At 36.5% G+C, this 27442-nt stretch overlaps 3 protein-coding genes and 1 pseudogene across 3 annotated transcripts; 1 reads left to right on the top strand and 3 right to left on the bottom strand.

The window, feature by feature from the left end:
* Positions 1-5918: 5918 nt before the first annotated feature.
* On the bottom strand, positions 5919-12023 carry LOC109058608 (tetraspanin-4-like). Its single transcript, XM_042720962.1, has 8 exons — positions 11558-12023; positions 10637-10706; positions 8113-8304; positions 7156-7230; positions 6962-7057; positions 6771-6884; positions 6280-6363; positions 5919-6187 (listed from the first exon to the last, which is right to left on the bottom strand). Exons 2-8 carry the CDS (start codon positions 10703-10705, stop codon positions 6119-6121), a joined length of 699 nt encoding a protein of 232 aa, XP_042576896.1. The 5' UTR covers position 10706; positions 11558-12023; the 3' UTR covers positions 5919-6118.
* Positions 12024-13468: 1445 nt separating this feature from the next.
* Positions 13469-17196, bottom strand: LOC109058578 (location of vulva defective 1-like). Its single transcript, XM_019075779.2, has 2 exons — positions 16879-17196; positions 13469-15862 (listed from the first exon to the last, which is right to left on the bottom strand). The coding sequence occupies exon 2, from the start codon at positions 15537-15539 to the stop codon at positions 14244-14246; it is 1296 nt and encodes a 431-aa protein (XP_018931324.1). The 5' UTR covers positions 15540-15862; positions 16879-17196; the 3' UTR covers positions 13469-14243.
* A 1626-nt stretch (positions 17197-18822) lies between these two features.
* LOC109058482 (mucin-5AC-like) lies at positions 18823-22545 on the bottom strand. Its single transcript, XM_019075679.2, has 2 exons — positions 22344-22545; positions 18823-21258 (listed from the first exon to the last, which is right to left on the bottom strand). The coding sequence occupies exon 2, from the start codon at positions 21248-21250 to the stop codon at positions 19742-19744; it is 1509 nt and encodes a 502-aa protein (XP_018931224.1). The 5' UTR covers positions 21251-21258; positions 22344-22545; the 3' UTR covers positions 18823-19741.
* A 909-nt stretch (positions 22546-23454) lies between these two features.
* Positions 23455-25928, top strand: LOC122136608 (annotated as a pseudogene).
* The last annotated feature ends 1514 nt before the right edge of the window (positions 25929-27442 follow it).

The raw sequence follows: 27442 nt of genomic DNA, 5'->3' as shown, positions 1-27442 counted from the left end.
ATTAATTGCTGAAGTAACTCACTTCTCTTTCGATTGGATGGATTATTGGTTTTATTTTAAAGTGCCCCACTGCCCCTATTATGGGTTATGAAAGGTTCATATTTTGGTTTTGGGAGGCCCCAAAAACAGGTTGACATGCTTACAAGGTCAAAAAAAATATTTATTGTCTTATAATATGCAATTATTTTTTACCTTATTTGTTCAACGACTCTCATTTTTCCAAACCCCTCCTTTGCGTGACACTAAACTGCAGTGATTGGTCGACTGGTCTCATTTTAATTTCATCATGAGCCTGTAATGCCTGATAAAGCACAGTGCTGTTTTGTGTACAGTGTTACCGGGGTATCAGCTATTTTTATCGCTCCAAAAGCGGCACCTAGTGGCAACCCAGCCGGCACATGACTGACCTTCAACGTTGAAATATGGTTCGAATAATGACAGTTGTTTCAATGTTGAAAGATTTTTTTTTTTTTTTTTTTACAAGATCTGTATATTGAATCAACTTCAAGCTGGCTGTCTGGTGCAGTCTTAACAACCTGGAGCTGAACACTCTCAAAACAGTGGAGATGATTTAGATACTTCAGGAGGAACCCCCCTGCACTCCCCCCACTCACCATCATGAACAGCACTGTGGCTGCAGTGGAGTCATTCAGGTTCCATTCAGAAGTGGGACAATCACATTGACTCCATTGTTAAAAAGGCCCAACAAAGGTTGTACTTCCTTCGCCAGCTGAGGAAGTTTAACCTGCCACAGGAGCTGCTGAAACAGCCATGCCATCCCTGAGTCTGTTCTGTGTACTTCACTAACTGTCTGGTTTGGTTCAGCTACAAAATCAGACATCAGAAGACTACAGATAACGGTTCGGACTGCTGAAAGGATTATTGGTGCTCCCCTGACCACCCTTCAAGATCTGTATACATCCAGAGTGAGGAAAAGGGCTCAGAAAATCACTCTGGATCCCTCACATCCAAGTTACCCCATCTTTGAACTTTTGCCATCTGGCCGGCGCTTCAGAGCCGCAAATACCAGGACAGTCAGGCACAAGAACAATTTCTTCCCCAGGCAATCTACCTCATGAACAGTTAAATGTTCCCAACTCATGCAATAAAAAATATACAATATCCTTATATTTTATTTTTTACCCCTCCATCCTAGTACATCCCTGCATCTCACTATTCTATTCCATTATCATATATAGCACAACTGTTCATACAATTATTTATTTAGCAATATTTTGTCTTTTTTTTTTTTTTTTTTTTTGTCTGTGTGTTGTTGTTGTTTCTGTGTACTGGAACCTTGTCACTAAAACAAATTCCTTGTATGTGCAAGAATACTTGGCAATAAAGCTCTGATTCTGAACTTAATGTCTTTAACAACATTCAAAATAATGTATGCCTTTTAAATTATTATTAAGATCATTATTATTATTTTATTAGCATTTTACAATATTTTGATCATGAAACCTAAAGAATGAATTTGCATTTCCATTCAGACCAACGTCAACATGAAACAGCTTGGGATTCATTTTAAAAATGACTCGTTTTAATGATTCAGAGTTGACTCTTTCTTTTGTGAGACAATAACATTATACACAGTGCACTTTTAGATTTAATACTTTGCAGGATGTTTTCATTCACCTAGAGCTGTGTTAAACACTGCATGATAGGTCATTTTCAAAAATCCATAATAGGGGCACTTGAATGCACAATTCTTCACTGAACATTACACATACAAAGTGTGCATTGAACTCCAGTTAATCGTTTGTCTTGACAGAGAGTTGAGGCTCTGGTTAAGTTTTTTACTTGTGGAAAGAACATTGGAATTCTTGAGTGGTGTTTTGTATTGTTGCATAATATGAAAGTGTCCTCACATTTTAAAGAGTTTTAGTTCTCTCTCTCTCTCTTAGCGATGGCAGACGTAGTCAGGCCTGCTTCCCCCTCACCCTCCATCTCCCTCCTGGAGATCAAAGCGGAGGCGCGGTTGGTGCTGAAGTCTTTTCTGCGTCACTCTCTCTCGATTCCTCCTGGTGAGCGCCCTGGAAGGATAGGAGGAGAATACAAGGACCCAAACAAATACAGGTGACACAGTCATTCAAACTGATACAGAATTAAACACTGTAATGACACAAAATAAAACAACTCATTTTGTAAGAATGACTGAACATCACAGACATAAACAAGACAATTATACAGCAAGCACCAGAGATTATAATAATCTATCTGACCGGTCTCTGAAGTGTATTTTTTGGACTCTTTCATTCCTTTTTGGTTTTAAATTCCTTTTAAATCATTCACGAAATATTTTATTTGATTTTAACCTATTTTCGAAAGAATAGTGGAAGCTGGAATAGTGCTAGATGAATTATTTTTTCATCTGTCAGTTATTAATAATTAGTTGAATATATAATATAATATAATATATATTGTTACAATAATATAATATATATTGTTGCTTACCTCACTAATGTGACAGTTTCTCAAGGATCCTTACTACTAACTCTACCACTTTATTCAGTATTCCTGGGGAACTTTTAGTGGTCAAGTCATCTAATCTTGGACCAAAAGCCATTCTATTATCCTTAAATATATAAACATGCAAATTGGGGTAGTTTACCCCGAAAATGAAAATTCTGTCATAAATTATTCTCCCTCAAGTTGTTCTAAACATGAGTTTCTGAACACACAAGAAGATATTTTGAAGAATGACTTTAACCAAAAGATAGCTGGTCCTCATTTACTTCTTTGGAAGTCAGTGGGGACTACATACAAACTCAGGCAGGTTTGGAACAACATGAGGATGTGTAAATGTTGACAGAATTTTAGTTACTGGGTGAACTATCCTTTAAAAGAAAATTTACCTGTTCAAAAAAGTTGAATATTTTTTGTTAACATGGAAATGAGAAGTATGACCCATCTTTCTCTTTTTAGAGCCTCAACAAAAGACAAAATAAAGAAAGATGCAAATGGGTGGGACTCCTTGGATGAGGAGATCAGTGCCGCAGAGGAAAAGAAACATGGCATTAAAGATTTAATAAAAAGAAGACTGAGATCCCGTTCGTCTATGATCCGCCGTGCTAAGAAAGACGGCAGTTCTGACCCGACTCCAAACAACACCCTGGAGAAGCAGAGTCAGCCGGGCCAGTCTGACAAGCCATCAACAATGGAACTCACAGTTTCCCCAGAAAAACAGAGGTAAAATCACAAGGACTTTTTTATAATGCAACGCAACAGTGTTTTTTTTTTTTGTCATATAATATTTAAATTGCTCATTTTATGTAGCTTCAGAAAAACTTGCATTGCAAATGAATTTGATAATCAAAACCTTAAAAGTGCATTTTTAAAATGAATGGTAGGCTCCTACACTTTCAGCTTTACACTGACTTGTGCTCATGCTGGTAGTGTGTAACCTCTTAATATAGGCACCAAATAAATATGCATTGCCTAACATGCAGTGTGAAACAAGCAAACACTGTTGACTATATCTGTAGAGGCCAAAACTGGCTCTTGTTTCATCTGGTGCATGAACTTCAAAGCTAGTTAAAAACTTTCATGGGTTCAGTTTTACAAATTTACTGACCAGCCAAGTAGCCAAAATGCATTCGTTTTTTTAACTTCTTTCTTAACAGTATGTGCATTAACATTGCTCTTCAGAACTACTTGTTAATGAGACATTTTCTTTTAGGGAGAGATATTCACACCATCCTCTGCATCTGAAGAGGAAGGCGACAAGAAATCAGGGGACAAAAATAAGAAAAAGAAGAAAAAACTGAAAATATCTGATATACTCAAAAAAGTGTCATTCAAAAAAGAAGAGCCTCGTCCTCAGCACCCAGCCTCTCTGCCTCTCAACAGTGCAACAGAGGTTTCACAACCTGAGGACAGTTCTGTTTCACCATGTAAGTTTCAGACGTAAATAAATTTCTTTAACTTGTTTTATGGATACAGTTGAGACACAGTTAAGGATGTTTTAGATTGTCTTACTATGACTGTTCAAAAGTGTCTGTTTTTTGAAAGAAGTCTCTTATGCTCATTAAGGCTGCATTTATTTGATTCAAAATACAGTAAAAACAGCAATATTATGAAATGTTATTAGAGTATAAAGTAACTGTTTTCTATTTGAATCTATTTTAAAAAGTAATTAATTCCTGTGATTGCAAAGCAAAGATTTCAGCAGTCTTCAGTGTCACGTGATCCTTCAGAAATCATTTTAATATGCTGATTTGCTGCTCAAGACACATTTCTTAATATAATAAATGAATTTTTTTTCCATGATACTTTGCTAAACAGAAATTTCCAAAACAACAGCATTCATTGAAAATCTAAATATTTTGTAACATTTAAAAAAGGCACTTTCTATCAGTTTATTGCATTCTTGCTGAATAAAATCTGAAATCCTAGCCCGACCCCCAAACTTTAGAATGATAGTGTATGTATGTGACGTGATGTGATCTGTTTTTATCTCAGCTCATCCACCTCATTTTTATGACGGTGTGGCAGAAACTCTGGACAGAATCGCACACAAACACAGTGTGAAAAAGAAATCCCCATTTAAACCAGAGGCTGTGCCAGTACACTCAAAGGTACAAGTAAACCCTTAAGCCAGACTTGTTTATGTTTAAAATTTGATCTTAATGTGTGCAGCAGATGCATTGTCAGTATCAAAGCAAGAGCAGTTGAACCTGTTGTCTTAGGTACAGAAACTCATGTTCAGGTCCTTTAACAATAGCTTATTGTTATAATGGGTTGATGGTCCAGGCTGATGCTTTTTGACTTGTATTGTTTGCATATTATGTTACACTTATTCTTTTCATCGTAGACAATGACAAAGAGGCTGTGGTTCAACAACTAGTTCAGATATTAACTTCAGAGGGGGATGCCATAAACGGAAAGGTACTAGTGATCCCTAAGTCTTACTGGGATATAGAGTATTCTTAGCTTCTTATAATAAAGTTTTTCTTACATAAGTTTTGACTGTTCATGGTTATTTTTAGTTAATTACTTTGTGTGTGTGATTGTGTAGTCATTGTTGATCATTGTTAATGTTGTAGATAAATGCCAACCCCCTTCCTGCGGTCCCACCCTCACCCACGCCTCTCCTACCCATCCTTTGCCAAACTCCTTGACACGTATGCCAGTCAGAGTGAGGAGCCCCCCGCTCCGGCTCCGGTCAGCCCTACGCTGCGGCGTCTCGCCATCACCATGGATGTGTCTCGACGAGTGGTCACGGCCACTGGAGTTCAGCGTCTGACAGGGTATGCTGAGCGCTACATGGAGAGCTTCGCACCGTGGGTGAGGAGTCACGGAGGATGGGTGAGCAGTACTTTTAGCATTTTCCTCAGTCTCACTATGATATTCTGTGTTTTGTATTTGTTACTTTCCTCCTCGAAGGGGGCAGAGTTGTTTAGTAAACTGTTTTTTTTTTTGTTTTCATTCACAGGGGAACATTGCACAATTGGATGACGGTGCTGGAGTTTGATTGACCTCATTATGTTCATTATGAACTCTGGATCATGTAGCATGACCTCTGTGAGGAACGGAACAACAAGAACCAGCCAGCTGGACAATTGACACTATTTGATTATATATGGGTTTTGTGCTGATGTATTTATTTTTTTATTTGTAATTTGAATGTTTTGAAATTTTTTTGATGTGAGTTTTATACCAAAATACATGATTTCAATCATCTACTGTTGTATTGCATCCTATTTAGTTGTAATGACCTTAACAGACATTAATATAGTACAGAAAATTGGGTTTAGTATAACGAAATCATCTGATTTCCATTTAAAAGAAATTCACTTTTGATCACAAGTTCATTGCAAGCAGTTATAAGGGTATTTAACAAAGAGTGCAATAATACTAGGATTTACTTTTCCACCTACTGTAACAGTACATTCACTTTATATTCATTTTAATCATCTTAAGCACAAATTAATTATATAGGCATTTACCTGGTAAGTTCATTTATCTGAAATTCATCCGAGCTGTGCAACGGCATAATTTATGTGCACATGCATATCACATACAGTATCTCTAATAGGCAAGTCCATTTAAACATTTATTACATATTCAGAATAATGTTTTAAAGAGCCCCTGGCACAATGGGGCGAAGGTAGGGTCAGTCCATGTATTTTTCTGCACGCAGGATTTGGCAGTACATCAGCATGGAGAACACCAAAGCAAGAATCTGGAGGGAGAAAGTGCCGTCGCATTATATCTGAGTGCATGCAGCAATTGTATAATAAACAGACTATATGAGAAACATGAGTTTCAAAGTACCTGAACGATTCCAATGCAAACTCCAAACCCAAGCACTGAGGTGATGTTAGCCAGAAGCCAGTCTTTGGCCTTCTCATAGCACGGCTAAGACACAAAATAAAGAGTAATCAGGTTCAGTCAGCTGGTCATTATGACAAAATCAATTCTGACATGACAATCAGGGTCTCTTATCACACTAAAACAGTTTATTTTGAAATAAATATTGAATGGAAGTACATTATCTTTGCTTATTATTAATTATTCTTGAATTATCAGCAGCCGTTACTTCAGGCTTCAGTGTAACATGATCCTTCAAAAATCATTCTGGTATGCTGATTTGGAACGAATCAAGTATTTCAAGGAGCCATATAACAAAGAGCATTACCAGATGTATGTAGGGTTTGTTCTTGCTTTCATTTTATGTTAAGCATATGGTTGCGATTACCAATAGTTGGTGAGATTTAGGAATGTGTGGTACTTAGCTGACCCTGTGACCCCAGAAATGATCTGACCTCTTCCCAGTGATGGCAGTGTTCAGTTTTATCTCTGCAGCAGGATTCAGGGAGTTTGCCACTGGACGTTTTGTTGAGCCAGTCGGTGTGGTTGCTCACACCACAGCACTTGAACTGAAGGAAACAGAATCCATGATTCATGCTGAATAATCTCAGCCTTCATATTTGTGACTGTTATAAATTCAACTCACAATTCTCTGCATGTTGTCCCAGGAATCTCTTAGCCCCTCATTTGTGCGATAGTCTTTCATTCCCTCTCTTAGGTCATCCTTGGCTTTCTTGTCCAACTAAATGGGTAAAACAGAGAGAGAAGCGGATAAACAGGAAGTTTAAGGCTGAAAGGAAGGGCTGAAATATTTGCAAGGCTCAGACGTTAGTCCCTCACCTCTTCATGATACACACTCAAAACCAAAATCAGTGCCACTTCTATCAGGACTAGAAACAGGAGGATCACAAAAAACTGAAAGAACCAGAAAGAACTATTAGACCACACGAATGACAACAGTATATATTTAAGATAAACAGACATGGTGTATTCTGACAGTATGCCCATTTAGCAAAGAAAAATCACTAATGAAATCTTTTTTATATATCTCAGTTGTTTCTCTTAGGCAGCAATGAGATTAAACACAGAGCATTTAGAAACTTTTGCTTCTGTTTCTAAGATTTTTCTCCTAAAGTAAAAAAAAAAAAAAAAAAAACCCTACTTTGCTCACATATGACTGCTCAGAAAAGATCTCAATAACGTGTTATTTTGGGCTCAGATTTGTCAAGATCAATGACATTCTTCGATTAAAATATGAGATCAAATAGTCCAAAGTATCTGAACTGTGCTATAGACACCAGTTTCACAGTTCTGTACTCGATAACTGCCTCTCATTTGTTTTTATTTATATGTCCTCTAAGGAGAAACACCAGAGATAAAGATGATACAACTGAATGAACATCTTTATATTCAAAATAAATAAACAGTTTGACATGAAATTTAAATGATTTAACTACACACATTGTATATCACATAAACATACTACAGGTTTGTGGTCGGTAAGATTTTTAACGGCTTTTGAAAGAAGTCTTTTATGCTCAGGAAGGAACTGATCAAAAAAATACAGTAAAAAACAATAACATTATAAAATATTATCACAATTGAAAATACTATTTTCTATTTCCACATATTTTTAAATGTAATTTATTCCTGTGATGGAAAAGCTGATTTTTGTTTCTTAACTCCAGGCTTCGGTGTCACCTGATCCTTGAAGATGATACTTGAATGAACGTCGACCTCTGGGCAGTTTTGCACACTTCTGTTTTACTGATGTCAGTAAGGATCCAGGTATCTTACCGTCATCAATAGACACTTCTGCTCTTTCAGAGCACCAAGGCATCCGAGGAACCCTGTTACCATGGTGACGCCTCCAGCAACAAGCAGCAGGTTGGCCGCAGAGAGTGAAGGGAAGGACAGTGGTAGAGATGAAAACTCTGACTGTGTGAAGGCGAGCCACACCCCAACACCAAATAAACCACATCCTCCCAACTGCACAAACAAGCACACGTAAAGAAAGATAGCAATGCCATCCTCATCATGTTCAGAGAAGTCACTTCCCATCGGTGTAAAGCAGTTTAGGTTGTTCTGAGGGACAATTGTAGTAGGCCTGCATGACCTTCATAGACTTTAATTAACTAATAGGCTACTTAATTGCATGGCCTTGCATATTTTATACATGTTAAACAGTTAAGGTTGGAATACAATACATGACTTTAAAATTCTGAACAGATTTTAAAATGCTATATACTTGCTAAATTTTTAGAGAAAAGTTGGACCTCAGCATTATACACTAAAGGAGTGAGCATCACACCTTACCAGACTTTCAAGTCATTCCAAACACAATAAACTTAAGCAGAAACATGTGCCTCTTTGCCAGGAGACCAATGACAAATGGAACGATATGAGTTCTGAAACTGTAGTCTTAAAGGGATACTCCACCCCAAAATGAAAATTTTGTCATTAATCACTTACCCCCATGTCGTTCCAAACCCGTAAAAGCTTAGTTCGTCTTTGGAACACAGTTTAAGATATTTTGGATAAAAACAGAATAATACTAAAACAGAGAATACTTTTTGTACATGAAGAAAACAAAAATAACGACTTTATTCAACAATTCCTCTCCTCTGTCTCTCCCCACATCAGCGTAGCACCATTTTGTCAAATCTGAGATGTACGCAGGCGATGGTAAAACAGTTTTGTCAAACGCGCTGCACTGTTGCACTGTTTTCTTTCAAACCAAAGCGTAAATATATGTATAAAACGTATCCTTGTGGCGCGGCTGAAGAGCGTACACTGCCTGCGAGGAGAGGAATTGTTGAATAAAGTTGTTATTTTTGTTTTCTTCGTGTACAAAAAGTATTATCGTCGCTTCATAATGTTACGGTTGAATCACTGATAGCAGATGGAGTATTCTGATGATGCTTTCATACTTTTCTGGACCTTGTCACTGTTATTTACTTGGCAGTCTATGGGACAGTCTCAAGCCTCCCAGTTTTTATCCAAAATATCTTAAATTGTGTTCCGAAGACGAACAAAGCTTTTACAGGTTTGGAACGACATGGGGGTAAGTGAATAATGACAAAAATTTCATTTTGCGGTGGAGCCCTTTAAGCTAGACACGTGATTTCTATGAAAACTGTCAACTCTAATATCCAAAATCTGCATAGCACCATTTTGTCAAATCTGAGATGTACGCAGGGGGAAATCAGTTCCATAATTAAGATATTACTGATGAAATCTGAGAGCTTCCTAACCCTCCATAGACAGCAAGGGTCCTACAACGATCAAGGCACAGAAACATAGTAAGGACATTGTTAAACATCGCCCTTTAGTTCAGTTTTTGGCTAAGCAGCGTTCCTCGGTTGTTTTCTGCAAACGCTGCACCAGTAGGTGGCTACAAGTGACGTTTTATTTTTTTTTTTTTTTTTTTTAAGTGAGTCAATGAACCGATTCACCGAGTGAATGATTCAATAATTCAATCCACAGCACTCATTCAGGAAAGCCACTGCTGTCCTGTTATTCAGAGATGCTAACAGTTGATATTAAAGGGATAGTTCACCCAAAAATGATAATTTTGTCATTAATTACTCATTACTTGAAGCATGCATGTGTGTTCCTCTGCTTGTAAACAAGATGCAGTGCATGCTATTCTATACGTCAGCAACCCCACAAACATATTGTGAATGGCGGCGGACTGACCCGAAGGAGAAGAAATTGTTGACTAAAGTCTTTTTTTTTTTGCGCACAAAAAATATTTTTGTAGCTTCATAAAATTACGGTTGAACCACCGATGTCACATAATGGACGATTTTAACAATGTCCTTACTATGTTTCTGTGCCTTGATCGTGGTAGGACTCTTGCTGTCTATGGAGGGTTAGAAAGCTCTCAGATTTCATCAGTAATATTTTAATTATGTTCCAAAGATGAAAGAAGGTCTTGCGGGTTTGGTACGACATGAGGGTGAGTAATTAATGACAGAGCTTTCATTTTTGGTGAACTAACTTATTGTTTACTGAACTGTGGCGGTATTACAGATACTTCCTATCTTGATTCTTGATTTAAGACTGGAACTGTTTTTGTTTCCAAAGTGAAATTACCATGGATACCAAACAGAATATCTAAGTTAGGATATTTCTGTAATAGAGCCCCTTTTGTTTAAATGCAATAACACAGCCTTGTGCATTTGAATAGCCTCATATCATTAAGAACTGGTTTAAGTTCAAGAAACTCTTACGGGTTTGATCAATGGTGATGTTCTACTGAATAAGCTTCCACAATCAGCCAAACTGATGTTTGATAGAAGAGAAAAGCAGAACTAACCCAGAAGATGAGGTTGAAAATAAACATGAGGTATTTCACACAGCAGAGGCAACCTCGTGACACAGACATTCTGCATGAAAGAAGAAAGACAGGAATAGAGTCACCAAATGACGATAAACGTATTGTGTGTGCTTTCAGCGTGTAAACTTTCACACTCTCCTGAACTGTAGCATGGAGAGGAAGTGCTGTTTCCAGACAGGAAGAAACCACCCTTGTGTTGTACTGCTGATAGCATTAACTATAAAGCTATTACAATTAAAGCTATGATCCATGTCTGAAACATGCACTCATGTAGGGCCTCTCTTATACATTAAACTCAACAAATGTTGTGGATTTTAATAATATGTTCCACTTCATTTTCCATGAGCGAAAGGCAGCATCATATTTTGCCCTCAACAAAGTGAGGCAGACCACATGGATTTATGACCTATGTAAACATATAAGCCTCCTCAAAGTTAGGCAGCACATGGATTTATGACCTGATTCCAGTGGTATGTCAGTAATGGTTCTGGCAATTGGCACCATATGAATTTGTGAATTATAATGTGTTATTTAAATTTGAGAACACAGAAGCCTAATCCTACATTTAGTTTTTTTTTTTTTTTTTTATTAGAAATGCTTAAAAAAAGAGGGGAATTAGCTCGAAGCATAACACACAATTTTTTTCTTTCTTTTTTTCAGCCTATTTTTTTAACAGTTCTACAAGTCCATAAAATATTTTTTTTTCTGATCTAAATAACAAACACAAAATATCCCCTAAGTAAATATCTGGGTTCCATAAACATGATATTGAATAAAATTTGTCATTGTTTTCTAAGGTACATTTCAGTACTGATCAAGAGGTTCGTTAACGGTACACAAATCCTTATTTTTAAAATTGCAAAATTTATATTAAATGTGAAGCAAAGATAGTCACTTTACCTTGATGTAGATGGAGACAGAAAAAGTGATTGACAGGCAATTGAAGAGTTTCTATTTTCACTTTGTCCTGAATCCAAAGCTTCCTGTATTGTCTTTTTGTTTCGTACTGATGAAGTTCATGAGATCTTGCGTTATTTATTAATAGATCAAAATGATCCACATTGCAGATGTGATTCCTCCAGTTCTTCTGGTTTGTTAATGACTCTTCATAAGGTACAAAAAATCATAAAGGATTGAAATATTGGTCATGCAGTTTTGTGGGTTACAGAATTCTTCGTAAGCTATTCTTTCTTTGTTGTATAATTCCTTCAGACTCCTTTCATTTCTCTCCCGGATTTCTCTTAAGGTTCCAAAATATATTTTTCTTTTTAATGTAACAAACAACGTCAAAGTATTTGTTTGCTTGTTAGTGTGTTCCCTGAAGCCTAATTACATATTTCTGTTTCTCCCTGGCATTCTATCTTTTCCTATCAGCTATTTTCCTCCATCTCTTGTTCCAAATAACTTCCAGATGTAGTTATCAGCCCTCCCCTCTCACTCTTTCCCTCTCTCCTCCTCCCGCTGGTCTCCAGAGAATCCATTCTTTTCCAAGACCCTCCTCTCCTGAATCTTTCTCCCTCCCCGTTTCTCTTGGTTTTGTCCAAACAATCCTGATGGATGTGGCCAGCAGACGCACATTTGAGGCTTTGCAGTTCTCTGTGTGTATCTTTCTGTTTAGACTGTAGATCTTTAATCTCTTAAACACAATACTAACCCTTTGTAGAACAAACAGAAACACTTTTTTTGTTATTAACATTTGTAGTTGAAATTTATTCATGTGACATAGGGGGAGAAGGGGAATTATTCATATAATTCTGTTACACACACACTTATACTTAGCTATCTAAATGGGGACATTCCATAGGTGTAATGGTTTTTGTACCTACACCTAAAACTTAAACCAGTTTTACAAATGAGGACGGCCCCAAAGGGAGGTTTTTGGAGTTTTTTTCAGGGTTACCTCACTTTTGGGTACAAATTTGTCTCCAGAATATGGTTAAGTAGGTACACACACACACACACACACACACACATATATATATATATATATATATATATATAGTAATATACACACTATATATATATATTGCTGAATGCTGAGTTTCATGTAAATGTCAGTCAGTTTTAATCACAATTATGTGAAATTTGCAGTGAGAATATTTGTCGGAAATCTTGTTGTGTGTTCCATCTGGTGGTCATTTGGAATATAACTTTATTTAGTTGAATATGCCTTTCTGTATTTTGATCATTTCAAGAAGGTGTCATTTCGTTAGAGGAAAATGAATGTTTTTGCTGCAATGAGATTTTAAACAATAACTAGCAATGTCATTGTGTTAGGAATCTCACACTATGTGCTACAATGTCAAAAATCCCCAAGGAAGTATCTTAAAAATATCTTGTTGGAGTCTGATATCTTTAAAAAAAAAAAAAAAAAAATCTTCAAATAAAAATACCCCACCTTTACATCCTTCCTGTAGCCATCACTGAGTGACATATCTACTTTCTGTTAGGCACACCCTTTCCTTTCCAAGATGGGTGCTGTCTTCTGATTTACTTTAATTTAGTGAGATAGGTGTGGATCTATTGCTAGCTATACGTCCCGAGCAATATTTTATTTTCAACCGTCCTTGGGTCTCTTGATGTGATTATAGGGTAAAAGAGACACAGCTTAATAGTGCTGATTTGAATGTTGTGCCAGTTAGCCACTTCTAGATAAGACATGACAGCTCAGGATTACACAGAATTGTAATGATTATAATTGATAATGTTAAGAGTCTAGAAATTTCTGCTTAACACATTCACCAGAAAATGTAGCAGTTTTTCCTGCAAGATCAGCAAAGAAAAGATTTTAAAAAGAAACTATGGAAAGTGTTTGTATTTAAAAAATATGAACATTTTTATTGCATATTTTGCCATAACTCTCTATGCTTACAGTAAACAAATGTTTCATTCTCAGAATGTAAGTCTTAAAATCTTAAAGGTTAGCTGTTTTTTTAAACACCAGTATTGTAATCAATGCATTTATGTGCACTGTCAATAACCTCATTCCTGTAGCCAAGTACAACTGTACCTTAGATGTTTAGCAACATCATAGCAAACATTTGAAATGGATGAATGATGCTTAATTAATTCAGCCATTAATATCTCAACTTAAAGTGCGGTCACATTGACAAGTTTTCATTGGTGAATTCCAGTCATTTCAATAGCAATCCATGCAGTCTGCAAATTTGCATGAGGGTTAAAGCTTTCCCCACAGATAGCCTATTTTGCAGTGGGTTCAGTTGGTCATATGAATTCGCCATTTTAACGAATGGAGTGCTGCTTGGTTTCAAAGTTAATTTCTATATGAACTGTGATTCACAAATCAGCACACTATTGACAATAATTACTTTTTTCTGCTGGCAAAATTTTGCAGAAGTTTGGCTAATATGACCGCACTTTTAAATATAAAACAACTGAGAAAAATGAGTACGAATTTTAGAACATCATTAAACGTTGCACCATTGCTCATAATGAATTGCGACAGTCAAATAATATATACAAAACTATATGGCTTAGTCCTTTTAGTCCTAATTTGTTAACACAAATTACGTAATCAAGTCATTCCAACAAATTCCTTAATGTTCATTTAGTCAACAGAAGACTTTCAGACAGCTGTGGTGAGACAATATGTTTCTCCTCCGTTCATCTCCTTCTCTTTACTTTTTTCAACTCCATTCTGTTTCTCGCTCTCTTCCAGTGTTTTTCCAGCCTTGTCTTCATTCACATCCTCATCTATGTAAAGCAGAGGCTCCTGCTCGTCCAATTTCTTAGCCTCCTTGGTACCGTCGCCACCCACTTGACCATTAGATGCATCTCCTGCATCCGGAGCGACGAATGTGCTGAGCACCATATCATCTCCATCCTGTTTCCCACTATTGGGCATAAGACCCTCCTGTACCACAGCATCACATTCAACCCCCGCCTCCATTTTGACAGGCCCCGCCCACGCATCATCCTCTGCCCCTTTTTTCTTTCTGGACCGTTTACTTTGTCCATTAATATACATGGGGCTGAAATTCCTTGAGGCGGTTTTCTTTCGCCGCTGGATGAACACAGTCATGCTCACACACAGCACAAAAATGATGGCCACACACACTATTATTATTAACCATATGGTTTTCATGGGCATATCACTTGGTTCAATAAGCACGCCGGTTATTGTGGTGGTGAAATAGGTGGAGACTGATTCTTTGTCAGACCTCAGTGATGGGTAATCAGCAGTATTTTGAGGGAGCTGTGTAGTTGATGTTGATGTTGTTGAAGTTGTAATGGAGGTTTCAGTGCTGGTCTCCACAGGGTTGGACACGATGGATGGAGACTCAGTCCAGTCTGCAGGTGGTGTGGTCAGGATGGATGTGGGTTTGAGGGCTTCTGATGAATCGGTAGTCATGGCCACAGCTGCTGTGGTGATTTCATCTGTAGGACGTTCTGTAGGACTGGTCGGCTCAGGAGAGGTGAAGCTAACAGTTGTTTCATTCTGACTTGTGCTTGGGGCGTCTGAAGTTATTTGTTCAATCACTGTTGTTTCCACATTAACAGGCAAAGTAGTGGTGGTCACTGTGGTCTGCTCCGTTTGTACAGTTGTTGTTTCAGGAACAGTTTCTGGTGATGTTTGATTAGTACTCAGTGGTGGAGTACTCCCACCTGTTGGTTCCTCAAGCATGGTGTTTATTTCATTACCAAGTATGGTTTCTGTCTGTAGTAGAGTAACTGTATTTTCAGGTGTGGTGCTGATGTTTTCAGAACTCAACATTGACTCCACAGTGTAATCATTTGGTAATAGGATGGTGGTGTTTTCATCTGTCTGTGCTGTTGTCTCTTGTGCATGAGTGGACTTGAAACAGAGTCCGAGAGCAATAAATAGAAGCAAATTACCCAAAACAAGCCTCATAGTGAGCATACTGCCTAAAAAAACACCACTCAATCTAGAAGCTTCCTACAGCAGTTTCAGTGTTTGGGCAACAGAGGTGCTCAGGTGAGCTGATATTGTCTTTGGAGATCCACTTTTGAGCCTCGAGAATGTGATCAAAAACTGTTGACTATGCGTTAAGGGGAAGCTGTTTGTAGAAGAAATTTGTCTTTTTTACTTGTTCTCTGCGTGGTTGGTGTTTTAGAGTGGTAATCTTGCGTGAATCTTGGCCGGAAGTTTTACACAAGCCTGTTCCTCCTTCTTTTTCCTTTTCTCTGTCTCTCTCTCTCTCAGTGTAGCATGGGCAATTTCAGCTTTCAAATAAACATGTGACAGTAGAAAAGACACCGGAAGAAAAAGACAGTTATTAAAAATATTTTTTAAAAATTAAATAAAAATTATCAAGAATATATATTTTATATTAATTCTGTTTTTTGTAAGATTTTGTAATGTTTTTAAATATGTCTCTTATGCTCAGCAAGGCTTTATTTTAGTGCTGTCAAATAATTAATAATAATTAATTATCTGGTGAATTTAATTTTACTTAAATATTTACATGCATGTGTGTGTATTTATATATACATAATAAATATACACAGTTCACACACATACATTATGTGAACAAAAACTTTTATTTTGGATGCGATTAATCGTTTGACGGCACTACATTATTTATTGGGTCAAAAATAGATTTAAAACAGTAATGTCCTGAAATATTGTTACAATTCAAAATAACTGTTTTCAATTTTATTATATTTTAAAATATAAGTTATTCCTGTGATGGCAGAGCTGGATTTTTAGCAGCCATTACTCCAGCAATTACATGATTTTTTAGAAAATCATTCTAATATGCGGATTTACTGCTCAATAAACATTTTTACTTTGTATTTTCCCGTAAAATATTCAGAATTATTCAGAATGCAAATATATATCATTTATCATTCTAAATAATATTTACTTATTTATTTTTGCTGGAAGGTAGAATTAAGTTCAAATGGTTTTATCCAAATTTACTTTCTTGGGAGTTTTGGGAGCCCCATGAAATTGGCATTGTTTGTGCAATGCTCTACCTACCAGATGAGCTACACTTCATGTGACGGGCAGAACAGAGGTACATCCTCAGGTTATTTCAGTGCATATCTACCACATTTACTAAAATGCAATTCGAGTGCCAGCATGATGTTAATGTTTCTCTATGCTGCATGTAGTGTTTTTTCTTTCTTTTTTTTTGTTTACCTGTCCTCAAGCATCTTACACCATCACACCCACAAACTGTTTACAGTTTGTGCCCCATTTGCTCCCTTTATGAGTAAGTGCGTTTGCCACTTACCTTCATGCCTCTGAGAAAAGTCACTGCAAACTCCGACCTCCAAGACCAAACTACACATGTGAAAATCGACACACTCATGCATGCAGAGCACACCTATATCCTGTAAATTTCTCTTCCTCTCTCACTCCTACATGCCCTCTTTCATTTCTCCACCCTCTGAAGATGTCATATCACTGCTTGCATCTGAGAGAGGCTGCAGCCGAAAGATTTAAAAAAAAAAATATTATGCCAAAAGTTTTAGGCTATAGTTTGAATTATTATCTGAGGCTGAAGTAGAAAAAGGGAAGTCAGGCTCGAAAGGGAAGCTCTGTGCAGGGTGTGTTGACACTTCTGTGGGTTTTGACTATATGCTTTGTCTGCACAACTTTGCTGTGCGTTTGAGTGTGCACATGTTTATGTGCGTGAGTATGCGTTGGTTAGGTGAAGGGTATTGCAAACTTCGAGAAGTGTGAAAATTTGTGTCTAAAGTAAGGTTTGCTCAAACAGTTCTGAGATGTACGTCCTGTTCTTTCATATTTCACAATCTAAATGACTACATATCTAAAATGAATACAGGATTTGGCAACTTTATCAACTGCAACTCTCAGTGAGGTTCAAGAAGGTTCATTTAGGCATTTTACATGAGCACGATATCTTGACTTTGACTTTAATAACAGCTTTTATTTCTTTCTATCAGTGTTTGACTTCAGCAGAAAACTATTGAGACTAATCACTTTCATTTCCTCTTTCTGAACATTTAGCACCTTTTCATGATGTTTGTCTCTCAATCTCTTTTTCACCACTCAGACACGACACAAAGCTGCATCATCTGCTGTAAATCTTTAAAATGAATGATTTACACCATCTCAGAATCAATATTTATTTTACTTCACTTTATTTCATGTGATAATCTTAACAAGTGCAAGCCAGCACTGTGAGATTTCAAAAGACAGTGTGTTATCAGAGATTTCTGCCCCTAGAATTTTTCTTGGGCAAGTTATTGCAAGTCCTGATCTAGTGATGGTGGCAACACAAGATGTAATTGTGTGCCTCTGAATAGGTTTTTTTAAATTATGTTTTTTCATTCTGTACTGTTTTCATATCAATAGAATTTGCATATAAAAAACTGCATATTATTATTCATTGAAAGGTAACTCACAAATGTGTATTTTTTATGTAAAGTGTAATGGCAAGAGAAAGCCATGCAAATGCTTATTTTATTTTAATTTTTATTTGTTTTCAGGGATTGGAATTTCTTCAAAAATAACCTAGAAAATTCTGAATATTTCAGCAGTGTATCAAACATGTGTGTAGTTGGTGTGGGCCGCCCCTTCACTTTTCCAAGTAAGGAGAAGTACTGTTTATATTTCTGGAGTCACGACACTCTTCTTGTCCACATTTTAGTTTGTCTGATTTCTGAGAAGTGTTATTTTACTTACTGACACATCCATTTAATTTCACTGTAAAAAAAAATTAGTTGAAAAAACTTGAAAACTTGAGGCAACAAGCTTCAGGACTTTGTTGAATATACTTATGGGAAAATGATGTATTAACCTAAATTAATTGGCCTGTGCTGTTATCAAACATAATATAAGTTCTGTATTCTCTATATGTAAACTTGTATTTTAAGTTAAGATGAGCATTAATGTTACAAAATAGTGATGTAGAGCATTGTTAGATTGTCAAGCTTGTGTATATGTTTGTTGAGCAAACTGAAAAGGTTATACAGAGTTATATCTACACACCAAAACAAGTTGTGCATGTGTATACTCGCATGAAATGGAAGGAACTTCACAGAGAACATTTTAATGGTGACTTGAAATGAAACACAACAAAATCAAATCAAAAGCATTACATAGAGCTAAAACATCTCATTCTGAAAAACAAATATTTTTTTTATTATTAGTTCCCATTGTTTTGACAAAAAAACAAATTTTTTTGTATTATGAGATATAAATGTGAGTGTTCTGATGTCTGTCAGCTGGACCCTCACCACCAAACTTGAGACTGTAATGCTGCCTTCGTGTGTGATCTGAATGTCCTACTTCCCAATTCTGAAGTTGTCACGAGTTTGTTGTGTTGAAGTGCTTTGTTGTTGAAAAGAATAGAAATCCTGGAAGACGGTAGGCTCATTCTTGCCCATTTCTTAAGGAAATCTTACTGAAGCCAAAATGTAAAGAAGACATTTAGTCAATATCTAACAGATTTTGTTATATACAATATATATATTGTATTATATATTGTTATAAACATTACCCGCGCTATTGTATACATTCAGCTTTCTATCTTGTTGACAATTTCAGAATTGTGGTCAAAAAAAATGTTACAAGCAATATGCATCAAATGGTTATTTATGTACGTAAACATACATAAGTTTAGTGACGAGAAAAAGCAATGCAAATGTTTTGGGAAAAACGAATAAACCTTAACAGTCACTATCGGTGGTTCTCTCCTCCATCATGTTTAAAGCTTATGGTCCACCCAATTCAGAAACTTGTGTATCACAATGATCTAAATATGACTTTTAAAAGGCCATTATGTCCAGTTTATGCTTGGGAAACTCTTATTTATGAGTGATGGCAGCATAGGCTCGTTCTGTTTCATTCATTATTTAATGTCATCATGTCTATATGCAATAGTTCAATCAACCTAGAGTTTGTCTTTTTTATTTCTATTTATTGTTTTATTTTTTGGGCACAGCTGAACACAAATCCCTCTGATGATTAAAGGTGCATGTAGGATCACAAACACAATATTCAGACTTCTTATTCACTTTTTTAGTAACTCAAATAAAGGCTCCATCAAAATCCCCTTGTGTTTTAGGCATAAGCCTGAAGGCATAGCTGTCCAAATAGTATCCTATGGAGCCTTTCAAAGTTTGTAACTATGTGTCCTCTGTCCTGCCCTCCTTCATGCGTCTGTTTGCGTACCAGAAGTCTGTTATGTCTTCCACAGTCACTCTAGGCTGAATCCACAAGCTGTTCTCCTCATTATCCTGTTCCTGTCCTCTCCTCTTCATCCTCCTCTTGTCCTTCTGCTTCTTGTCGGCCTCCAGCGTGGATCCATTGACGTACCAGAACTCCACTCTGTCCTGCACCGAAGCTTTGGGGTCGGTCCACAGGCTCTCCTTCTCACTCTTCTGACCTCCTTTTACTCTCCGCTTCATCTTTTTTTTGGAAACCGACAGACGCACCCAAAGGAAAATAGTTATTCCTAGAAATATGGTGGCGGTCATTGCTAAAGTCCACACTGTGAGGAAACAGACCAGCTTGGATGGCCAAAAATGATTTTCTGGTTTTGGGTTCAAGCATGTAGGCCTCACTTTGCTTTCTGTGTCATTTTGGTTTGATCTGTTGTTTGTGGCATCAAGGCTGTTGTCAGTTATGATAGAGATGCTGATATTGGTGGTGGTACCACCGGGTGTGTCTGTTTCTGTCCTGTTCTCTCTTCCTGTGGTTGCTGTGGAGTTTGTGAACATGTGTATATTTTCCTGAGTCATAGAGTGAGTTACTCCACCTGTAGGGGTGTGATATTCAGGTGCATCTGTAACTGTGGGGTAACCTTGTGCTGTGGTGTAAGACGGTGTGGTCATGGGAATATCTGTGTTTTGTGAAGTTGACCAATTGTTACTCACTATTGCTGTTGTATCACTGACATTGACTGTATTTGCTGTGGTGTTGTAATGTGCCTCTCTGTGTTCACTTGAGAACGTGTAACTTCCCTCAGTGCCTCGTGTTCCTCTCGACTCCCCTTTCATATTTGCAAATGTGGCCTGGGTGGAGTTAGCTTCATCATTTCCTTCATCGGCTTTCGTTCTCTCATCCTCTTTCTCTGTGGAATATTTCCAAGGAACTGTTGAGACACTGTCGACTGGGTCTGATAAAGTGTCTGCAGTCTGAACGGTGTGCCCGTCAGAGTTGTAACTCACACTTGATGTTGTTCCAGTTTCATTACTGTCATCCTTTTGTGCCGTCAGTCTTGCAAAGTTAGTGGAAACTGTTGTATGACTTGTATTCGCATCGCTCATAGCCACATTACTAGCATTGCTTACGCTCTCGCCATCATCCATCGTGACATTTTGAGATGGAGTAATGCTGCTCAGTTGATGCAGGGATGCTGTTTCCTGTGTGGGTGTCACATTTGGGGTTATATCTGTCTGTGTATGCACTTCACTGGGTAGACTGGTTATGCTTTTCTGCGTTGTTGATGCGGTCAGAGGTGACGATGATGTTGCATACATAAGGATCTTTGGTTCTGAGTTTGTTTTTGTTGTTGCTGAAGTTATTTCAGTGTAGTCACTTGTGGTGTTTGTTGGCTGTGTGTTGAAATAAAGAGCAGAGACGATGAGGAACTGAGTGAACCACACTGTGATGGACAATAGAGTCATCTCCATTCTGACTTCTGTAAAAGAGCAAGAGACGACATGAGTACAGACAACGTGACAACAAGACAGGAAAACGAATGAAAACACACAAAAACAAAGTTCACTTCAACAGTGTATTAAGTATCTGTCCTCATGAACTTACAATGAAAATTTTTACATTTTTATTTTTAAATTGTGTTAATTGAATATACTTGTATACATTTTATATACACACACACATTTGTTTCTGTGAATTGTGGGGACTTTCCATAGACTTCTATTATTCTTATACTAACCAAACAATATTTTCTATCCCCTAACCCTAAACTTACATTTGCATTGTTACTCTTTCAGATAAACATCATTTACTATTTTTAATATCTTTTTTTCCTCATGGGGACTGCAGGCTGGTCCCCACAATGTCAAAAATCTCAGGTTTTACTATCCCTGTGGGGACATTTGGTCTCCACAATGTAGCATAAACATAAAGTGCACACACATATAATCTTTAGTAACATGATAAATGTCTGCTCTGTCATTTGTGATACATATTTATATATATATACATATATATATATATATATATATATTATAGCATATATATATATTATATATATATATATATATAATCTTATATGACTACATATATTACTATCGATACATATAGCACTATATATATATATATATGTATATAATATATATATATATAAAAATCTTACTGACTCCAAACTTCTGAACGGTATATATATATATATAAACACACACACACATACTTACATACATACACATAAAAGTGAAAGGGACGAAAGTACATAAAACATACATAGTACATAACACATACATAAACACATAACTAAATCACAAGTCAACTCTATAACATTTGAAATCTTGCTATTCGCTTGTGAATAGTCTGATTTCTGCTAAATAACAGTTCTTTTCACTTCATTTAACTGATCTGACAAACACTCCAGGCCTACAATGAACACAAAACAACGTCATAAAATGGCATAAACTTCATACTATGCTTGGATGTGCTAAGAATAAACGAGAACTCTTACATAAGCTTCGTCTGTATAACTTAACATTTAGTTTTACGCTATTGATAGAAACAAATCAACTCTACCTGATGTTCAGAACTCATCACGCCGTCTCTTCCTGATGCACCATGATTTCTTCGCTTGCGCTGTGGTGCCTGCTGGGATACTTCTCTCTCCTAGATGAAGCTTTCAAATGACATGAGGAAATGACAGTTTGATCACCATGCCAACAGTAGGATGAGGTGAGAGGTTGGAGTAAAGCAGGATGTGGTTCAGTGACTCCTCCTCTTCTCTCCATCAGTGCTGCTGTGGAAAAAAAACAGAACAGAGATGTGAACACATCCTGTTGACTCATATCACATTCAGATTGATCAATTGCACATCACTAATGAGGAAACCAAACTTACCAGAAAGATGCGTTGACAAGGTGATGAACATGTCACTACAGCTTTGTGTGTATGTATGTGTATATATATTTTTCATGTTATATGCGTTTGTATTGTGTTTATGTTTTTGTTTATGTTTTGTGTTTATGTATGTTTTTATATAAATGTTTATATGCAAAAAAATGTGCAATATTCTTATATTTAATTTTGTTACCCTCCCCATCCAAGTACATCTCTGCAGCTCTTACTCTATTCTAATCCATTATCATCTATAGCACAACTTTTCATACAATTTATTTATTTGCACATGTTGTTTTTTGTTTTTTTTTTTGTTGTTGTTGTCTCTGTGTACTGCTTGAAGCTTATGTCACTAAAAACAATTCCTTGTATGCATAAGCATACTTGGCAATAAGCTCTTTCTGATTCTTATTTTAACATAAGTTAAATGCTGTAGATTTGGATTGGATATACATACTTTGACATACAGACATACACTACCATTCAAAAGTTTAGGATCAGTAAGATTTTTTAAAAGATTTTTAAAAATAATTTTCTTATTTTCCGCAAAACTGCATTTTATTTTTATTTTTTTATTTTTTTTACAGTAGAATTGTCAAATATTATTACAATTTAAAATAACTTTTTGCATAATATAATATTTAAAAAAAAAACATAATTAAATATTTCAGTATAGCTTTAAATGCATTTTATTCCTAACTTTTCAGCAGTCATTACTCCAGTCTTAACTGTCACATGATCTTTCATAAATCATTCTAATATGGTGATTTGGTGCTTAAGAAACATTTATTAACATTTTTGAAAATAACTGCACTGCTTCACACTTTCAGGATTCGTTGATGAACAGAAAGTTCAAAAGAATATAATTTATTTGAAATTGAAAACTTGTTTGTTTACTATCGCTTTTTATTCATTTGTATCCTTGCTTTAAAAAGTATTGCTTTCTTTCAAAATTGCATTACTGAACTCATTTGAACATCAGTGTATGGTAACTTGCATTTCATTATTTGCATTTTTTTTTTTTTGCCTGCTGGTACCTTTTTAGGCCACAACCCACCAGTTGAGAAGCACTGTGACTTCATTTACAACTTCTCATTTTTATTACACTTCTTTTTGTCATCCCTGTTTATTCATTTCAGTCCTGCAGATCTCATTCTCCTTTTCCACTCACTATTCTCCATATCCTAATTCTGCTATACAACTCCATATTGTTCCATATTGTCTGTTTATCTCCAATTCCTTTTTGTCCTTTCATTGATGCCATACTTGCTGTGTCCGTGTTTAATTGAGGATTGTCTTGGATTAGCTGTTTGAGAAAGCCTTAATCTGTTTGAGTCACTGAGACACAGTTTATGAGAGGAGAGCTGAGGGTAATCACAGAGAGTGCCAGGCAACAGATGCGCCTGTGTTAGTTAACCTGAGAGAAACGTTCGTGGAAAAGCAGATCTCTTTGGGCAAAGACTTTAGATGGACAGTGAGGGTGTCAAAGAACTACAGAGTGAGGAAGACATGGAGCAGGAAATGTCCTCTGACAAAGACGAGGACAGCGAACCAGAGGAGGAAGACGAAGCAGAGGAGGATGAGGAAGAAATGGCAGAAATGCAGGACAGAGGGGATCTGAGGGACGTGGAGGTCTGGAATGGGTTTATTTCGGGAGCAGGACTTGCAGCTGAAGAGGAGGCGCTGCTGGACTGGACGCCAGGTGACCCCGTGACCCCTCAGTATGTCCTCAGGCTACCAGGATACACAGACGGTGAGGACACCAGTTTATTTGTGTGCTTTTGTTCTTTAACTGCAAATATTTTCTTTACTTTACTCTTATGGGGTTATGTGTACAGACTACCTGTGCTCCCCAGAAGACAATATCTACAATATTAGCTTCTCACGATTCAAAATAAGAGACCTGGAAGGAGGATTGGTCATTCTGGACCTAAAACGACAGTGTGAGAGGTGTGTTTTTGTGTTTTTTTAACTTTTTTTTTTGTTTCACATGGGTGATTTTGTAAAAGACACATAACTTGGCTGTGTGATATAGTTCAGATTGCGTTTGAGATAGAAATGTGTTTTATGCTAATGCGGAGCCAAACATGTCATTTGACCTCTAGTGGACATTATGTGTAGTAGCATTTAACAAATGTCTAAAATGTATTTCACTCGTTCCTAAATCAGTGCTAGTGTATCTATATACCATTATAGTATTTATTCAGATTTTGCTTTAGCTTTTATTTTTATATTTTCGGTTTGTTTTCATTCAAGTTTTACTGATTTTGTTATGTGATTTTGTTTGTCAAATAATACAATGTATCAATGTATATTTATGTACTATTGTAGTAGTTATATACACTTTAAATGACCATTTATTTTTATATTTTCAGTTTATTTAGTGATTTCATAATGTGATTTTTTGTCATGTTTTGTCAAATAATACCATGTCAAAGCATTGTATTTTTACTATGATAGTATTTATCAATATTTTGAATTAGCATTTAATTTTACATTTGCAGTTTATTTTCATTTTTGGTTACGTTTTAGTGTTTTAATGTGCTTTTGTCATTTTTATTATTACAGATTTGCTTTAATATATTTTTTATTTTAGATGCAATATTTCTCATTTTCATTTAAAATGTCGCATTTTCAGTTCAAATAGAACAAACACTGTCCTAAACATGGTATGAATTCCTCTTCTTTCTCTCACAGAAATCAAGGATGTCATAGAGCTGGATGCAGGCCGTTTCATTCAGTATCATTTCAGTCCTGCATTTCTCAGCCTCAGGGAGATTGGAGCCACGTATGTTTTTTTTTTTTTTTTGCTTTAGAGCCTTTAGAATAGATTGATTTTTTTTCATCCAAATCAGTATTTGCATAATGTGTAATCTCTCTTGGGAACAGGCTTGAGTTTACAGTGGGTGGTAAGGCAGTCAACAAGTTTTCGGCTAATTGAGAGGCATTACTTCAGGGATCTGCTGCTGAAGACATTTGACTTTGAAATCGGTTTCTGTATCCTCCCACACAGCAGAAACACCTGTGAACACATTTACTTTTTAAGATATGTGTTTTCACACAAGTGTGTGTAACACAAAATTTTGTTGTGTTTTTCACATTTTTTAAATGTGTGTGAAATATATACGTGTGAGTGTGAGTACAATGTTGACTGTGTTGTGTTTTTTTCAGTTGAGGAGATGATCAACCACCCTTTTGAGACCGGTCAGACAGCTTCTACTTCGCCAATAACACACTAGAATCATGCATCATAAGGCAGAGTACTAACCCTTCAAGCCTCAGCTAGCCAAACCTGAACATCAATCACAGTATGGCAGCAGAAGACTGGTAACATAATATACAGAGTAGTGCTGTATTTTTGGTTTCATAAACCATAAGCTATAGGCAAACAAGAAAAGGCTTTTCTTTGTTACTTTCCTGATGTTTGTGCTGGAGAGATGTTGTGTTGCTTGCACACTAATAAAAAAAACGTTATCAGAAAACATGCTGGTGATTTGATGTTTTGTCAACTCAGCAAGAATAGATGAGGTAAAGGGAAGCCCTGATGATGATTAAGAGAACAAATATCTTGAGGATCCATTACATGCATGGTTTATTTATTTATTGCAGTTAATGTTTCCCTTTATTCATTCAATCACGCCGAAGCTCATAGCATCCTGCCTATTTTTATCAGAACACAATGCATATACCCTTTCCTCTTATCAGGGGGTCTTACGCCTCCAACATATTTATAGCTAATCACATGAAATCATTCTAATATGCTGATTTGCTGCTCAAGAAACATTTGTCATTGTTATTAATTTTGAAAACAGTTTGTGCTGCTTACAATTTTTTGTGGAAACATTTTTTTCACATTATTATATTAGCGTCTTTTGTAACATTACCAAATGTTTAATTAATTACTATTATTTATTTATTTTTAAACTACTAACCCCAAACAATTGTCATATGGTTATTCATACACAGCAGCCATGATCAGGAGTTACACGTGCATTCATGAGGTCACTCCCACTGAGGGGAAGAGAGAGAGAGAGAGAGAGAGAGAGAGAGAGAGAGAGAGAGAGAGAGAGAGAGAGAGAGAGAGAGAGAGAGAGGTGCAGGACGTTATTGATCAAAACAACTCCCAGCTCTTGGGAAGGAACCTGAAGCGGCGGTCAAAGCGTGACTGTGTGGATGAAGAATACATGCACTATTCTCAGTGACTTCAACATCATTTGTTGTTGTTGTTATTGTTGTAGATGCCTAATGTTAACAAAATTCAGCTGTTTGAATTGTGCTCTAGGATATATTCGTGATTCGCTATTAATAGTTTTGCTGGTTTACTTACTGTGGTAGTTTTGAGGGTGTGAACAGTGCGTGGATATCACACTGAATGAATGACCATGACCGCTGTTCTCACAATGATCGGCGCCGCGCTTCAGTGTTGTGAGCGCGCGACCTGTGATGATGCCGGATCAGTACGCGCGAGGAGTGGTAAGAAAATACTCTCTGTGTGAAAAAGAACATGCAATAAAATATTTTAATGTAATACAGTATTTTAATGTATAATTTATTTTAATGTATATCGAATGCAGTGTTGATTAGATAAGTGTCAGAAACGTTTTTAAGGGGCAATAGGCCTATTTGTCGCCTGAAATTAATTTTCAGGTTAAAATTTTACGTTCATGATCATGTTCATAAAATTTCAACATTAAAAGTTGTTTTAAAGAAATCAGTGAAAAACCAAATTAAATAAATGACCCATCTGATCGATTTTGGGTGATATAATCTAATCATCATCA

Source organism: Cyprinus carpio, chromosome B3 (genome assembly GCF_018340385.1).
Source record: "Cyprinus carpio isolate SPL01 chromosome B3, ASM1834038v1, whole genome shotgun sequence".
Taxonomy (NCBI): domain Eukaryota; kingdom Metazoa; phylum Chordata; class Actinopteri; order Cypriniformes; family Cyprinidae; genus Cyprinus; species Cyprinus carpio.
The sequence above is the reverse complement of the archived record's forward strand: the minus strand, read 5'-3'. Positions and strand labels throughout refer to the sequence as shown.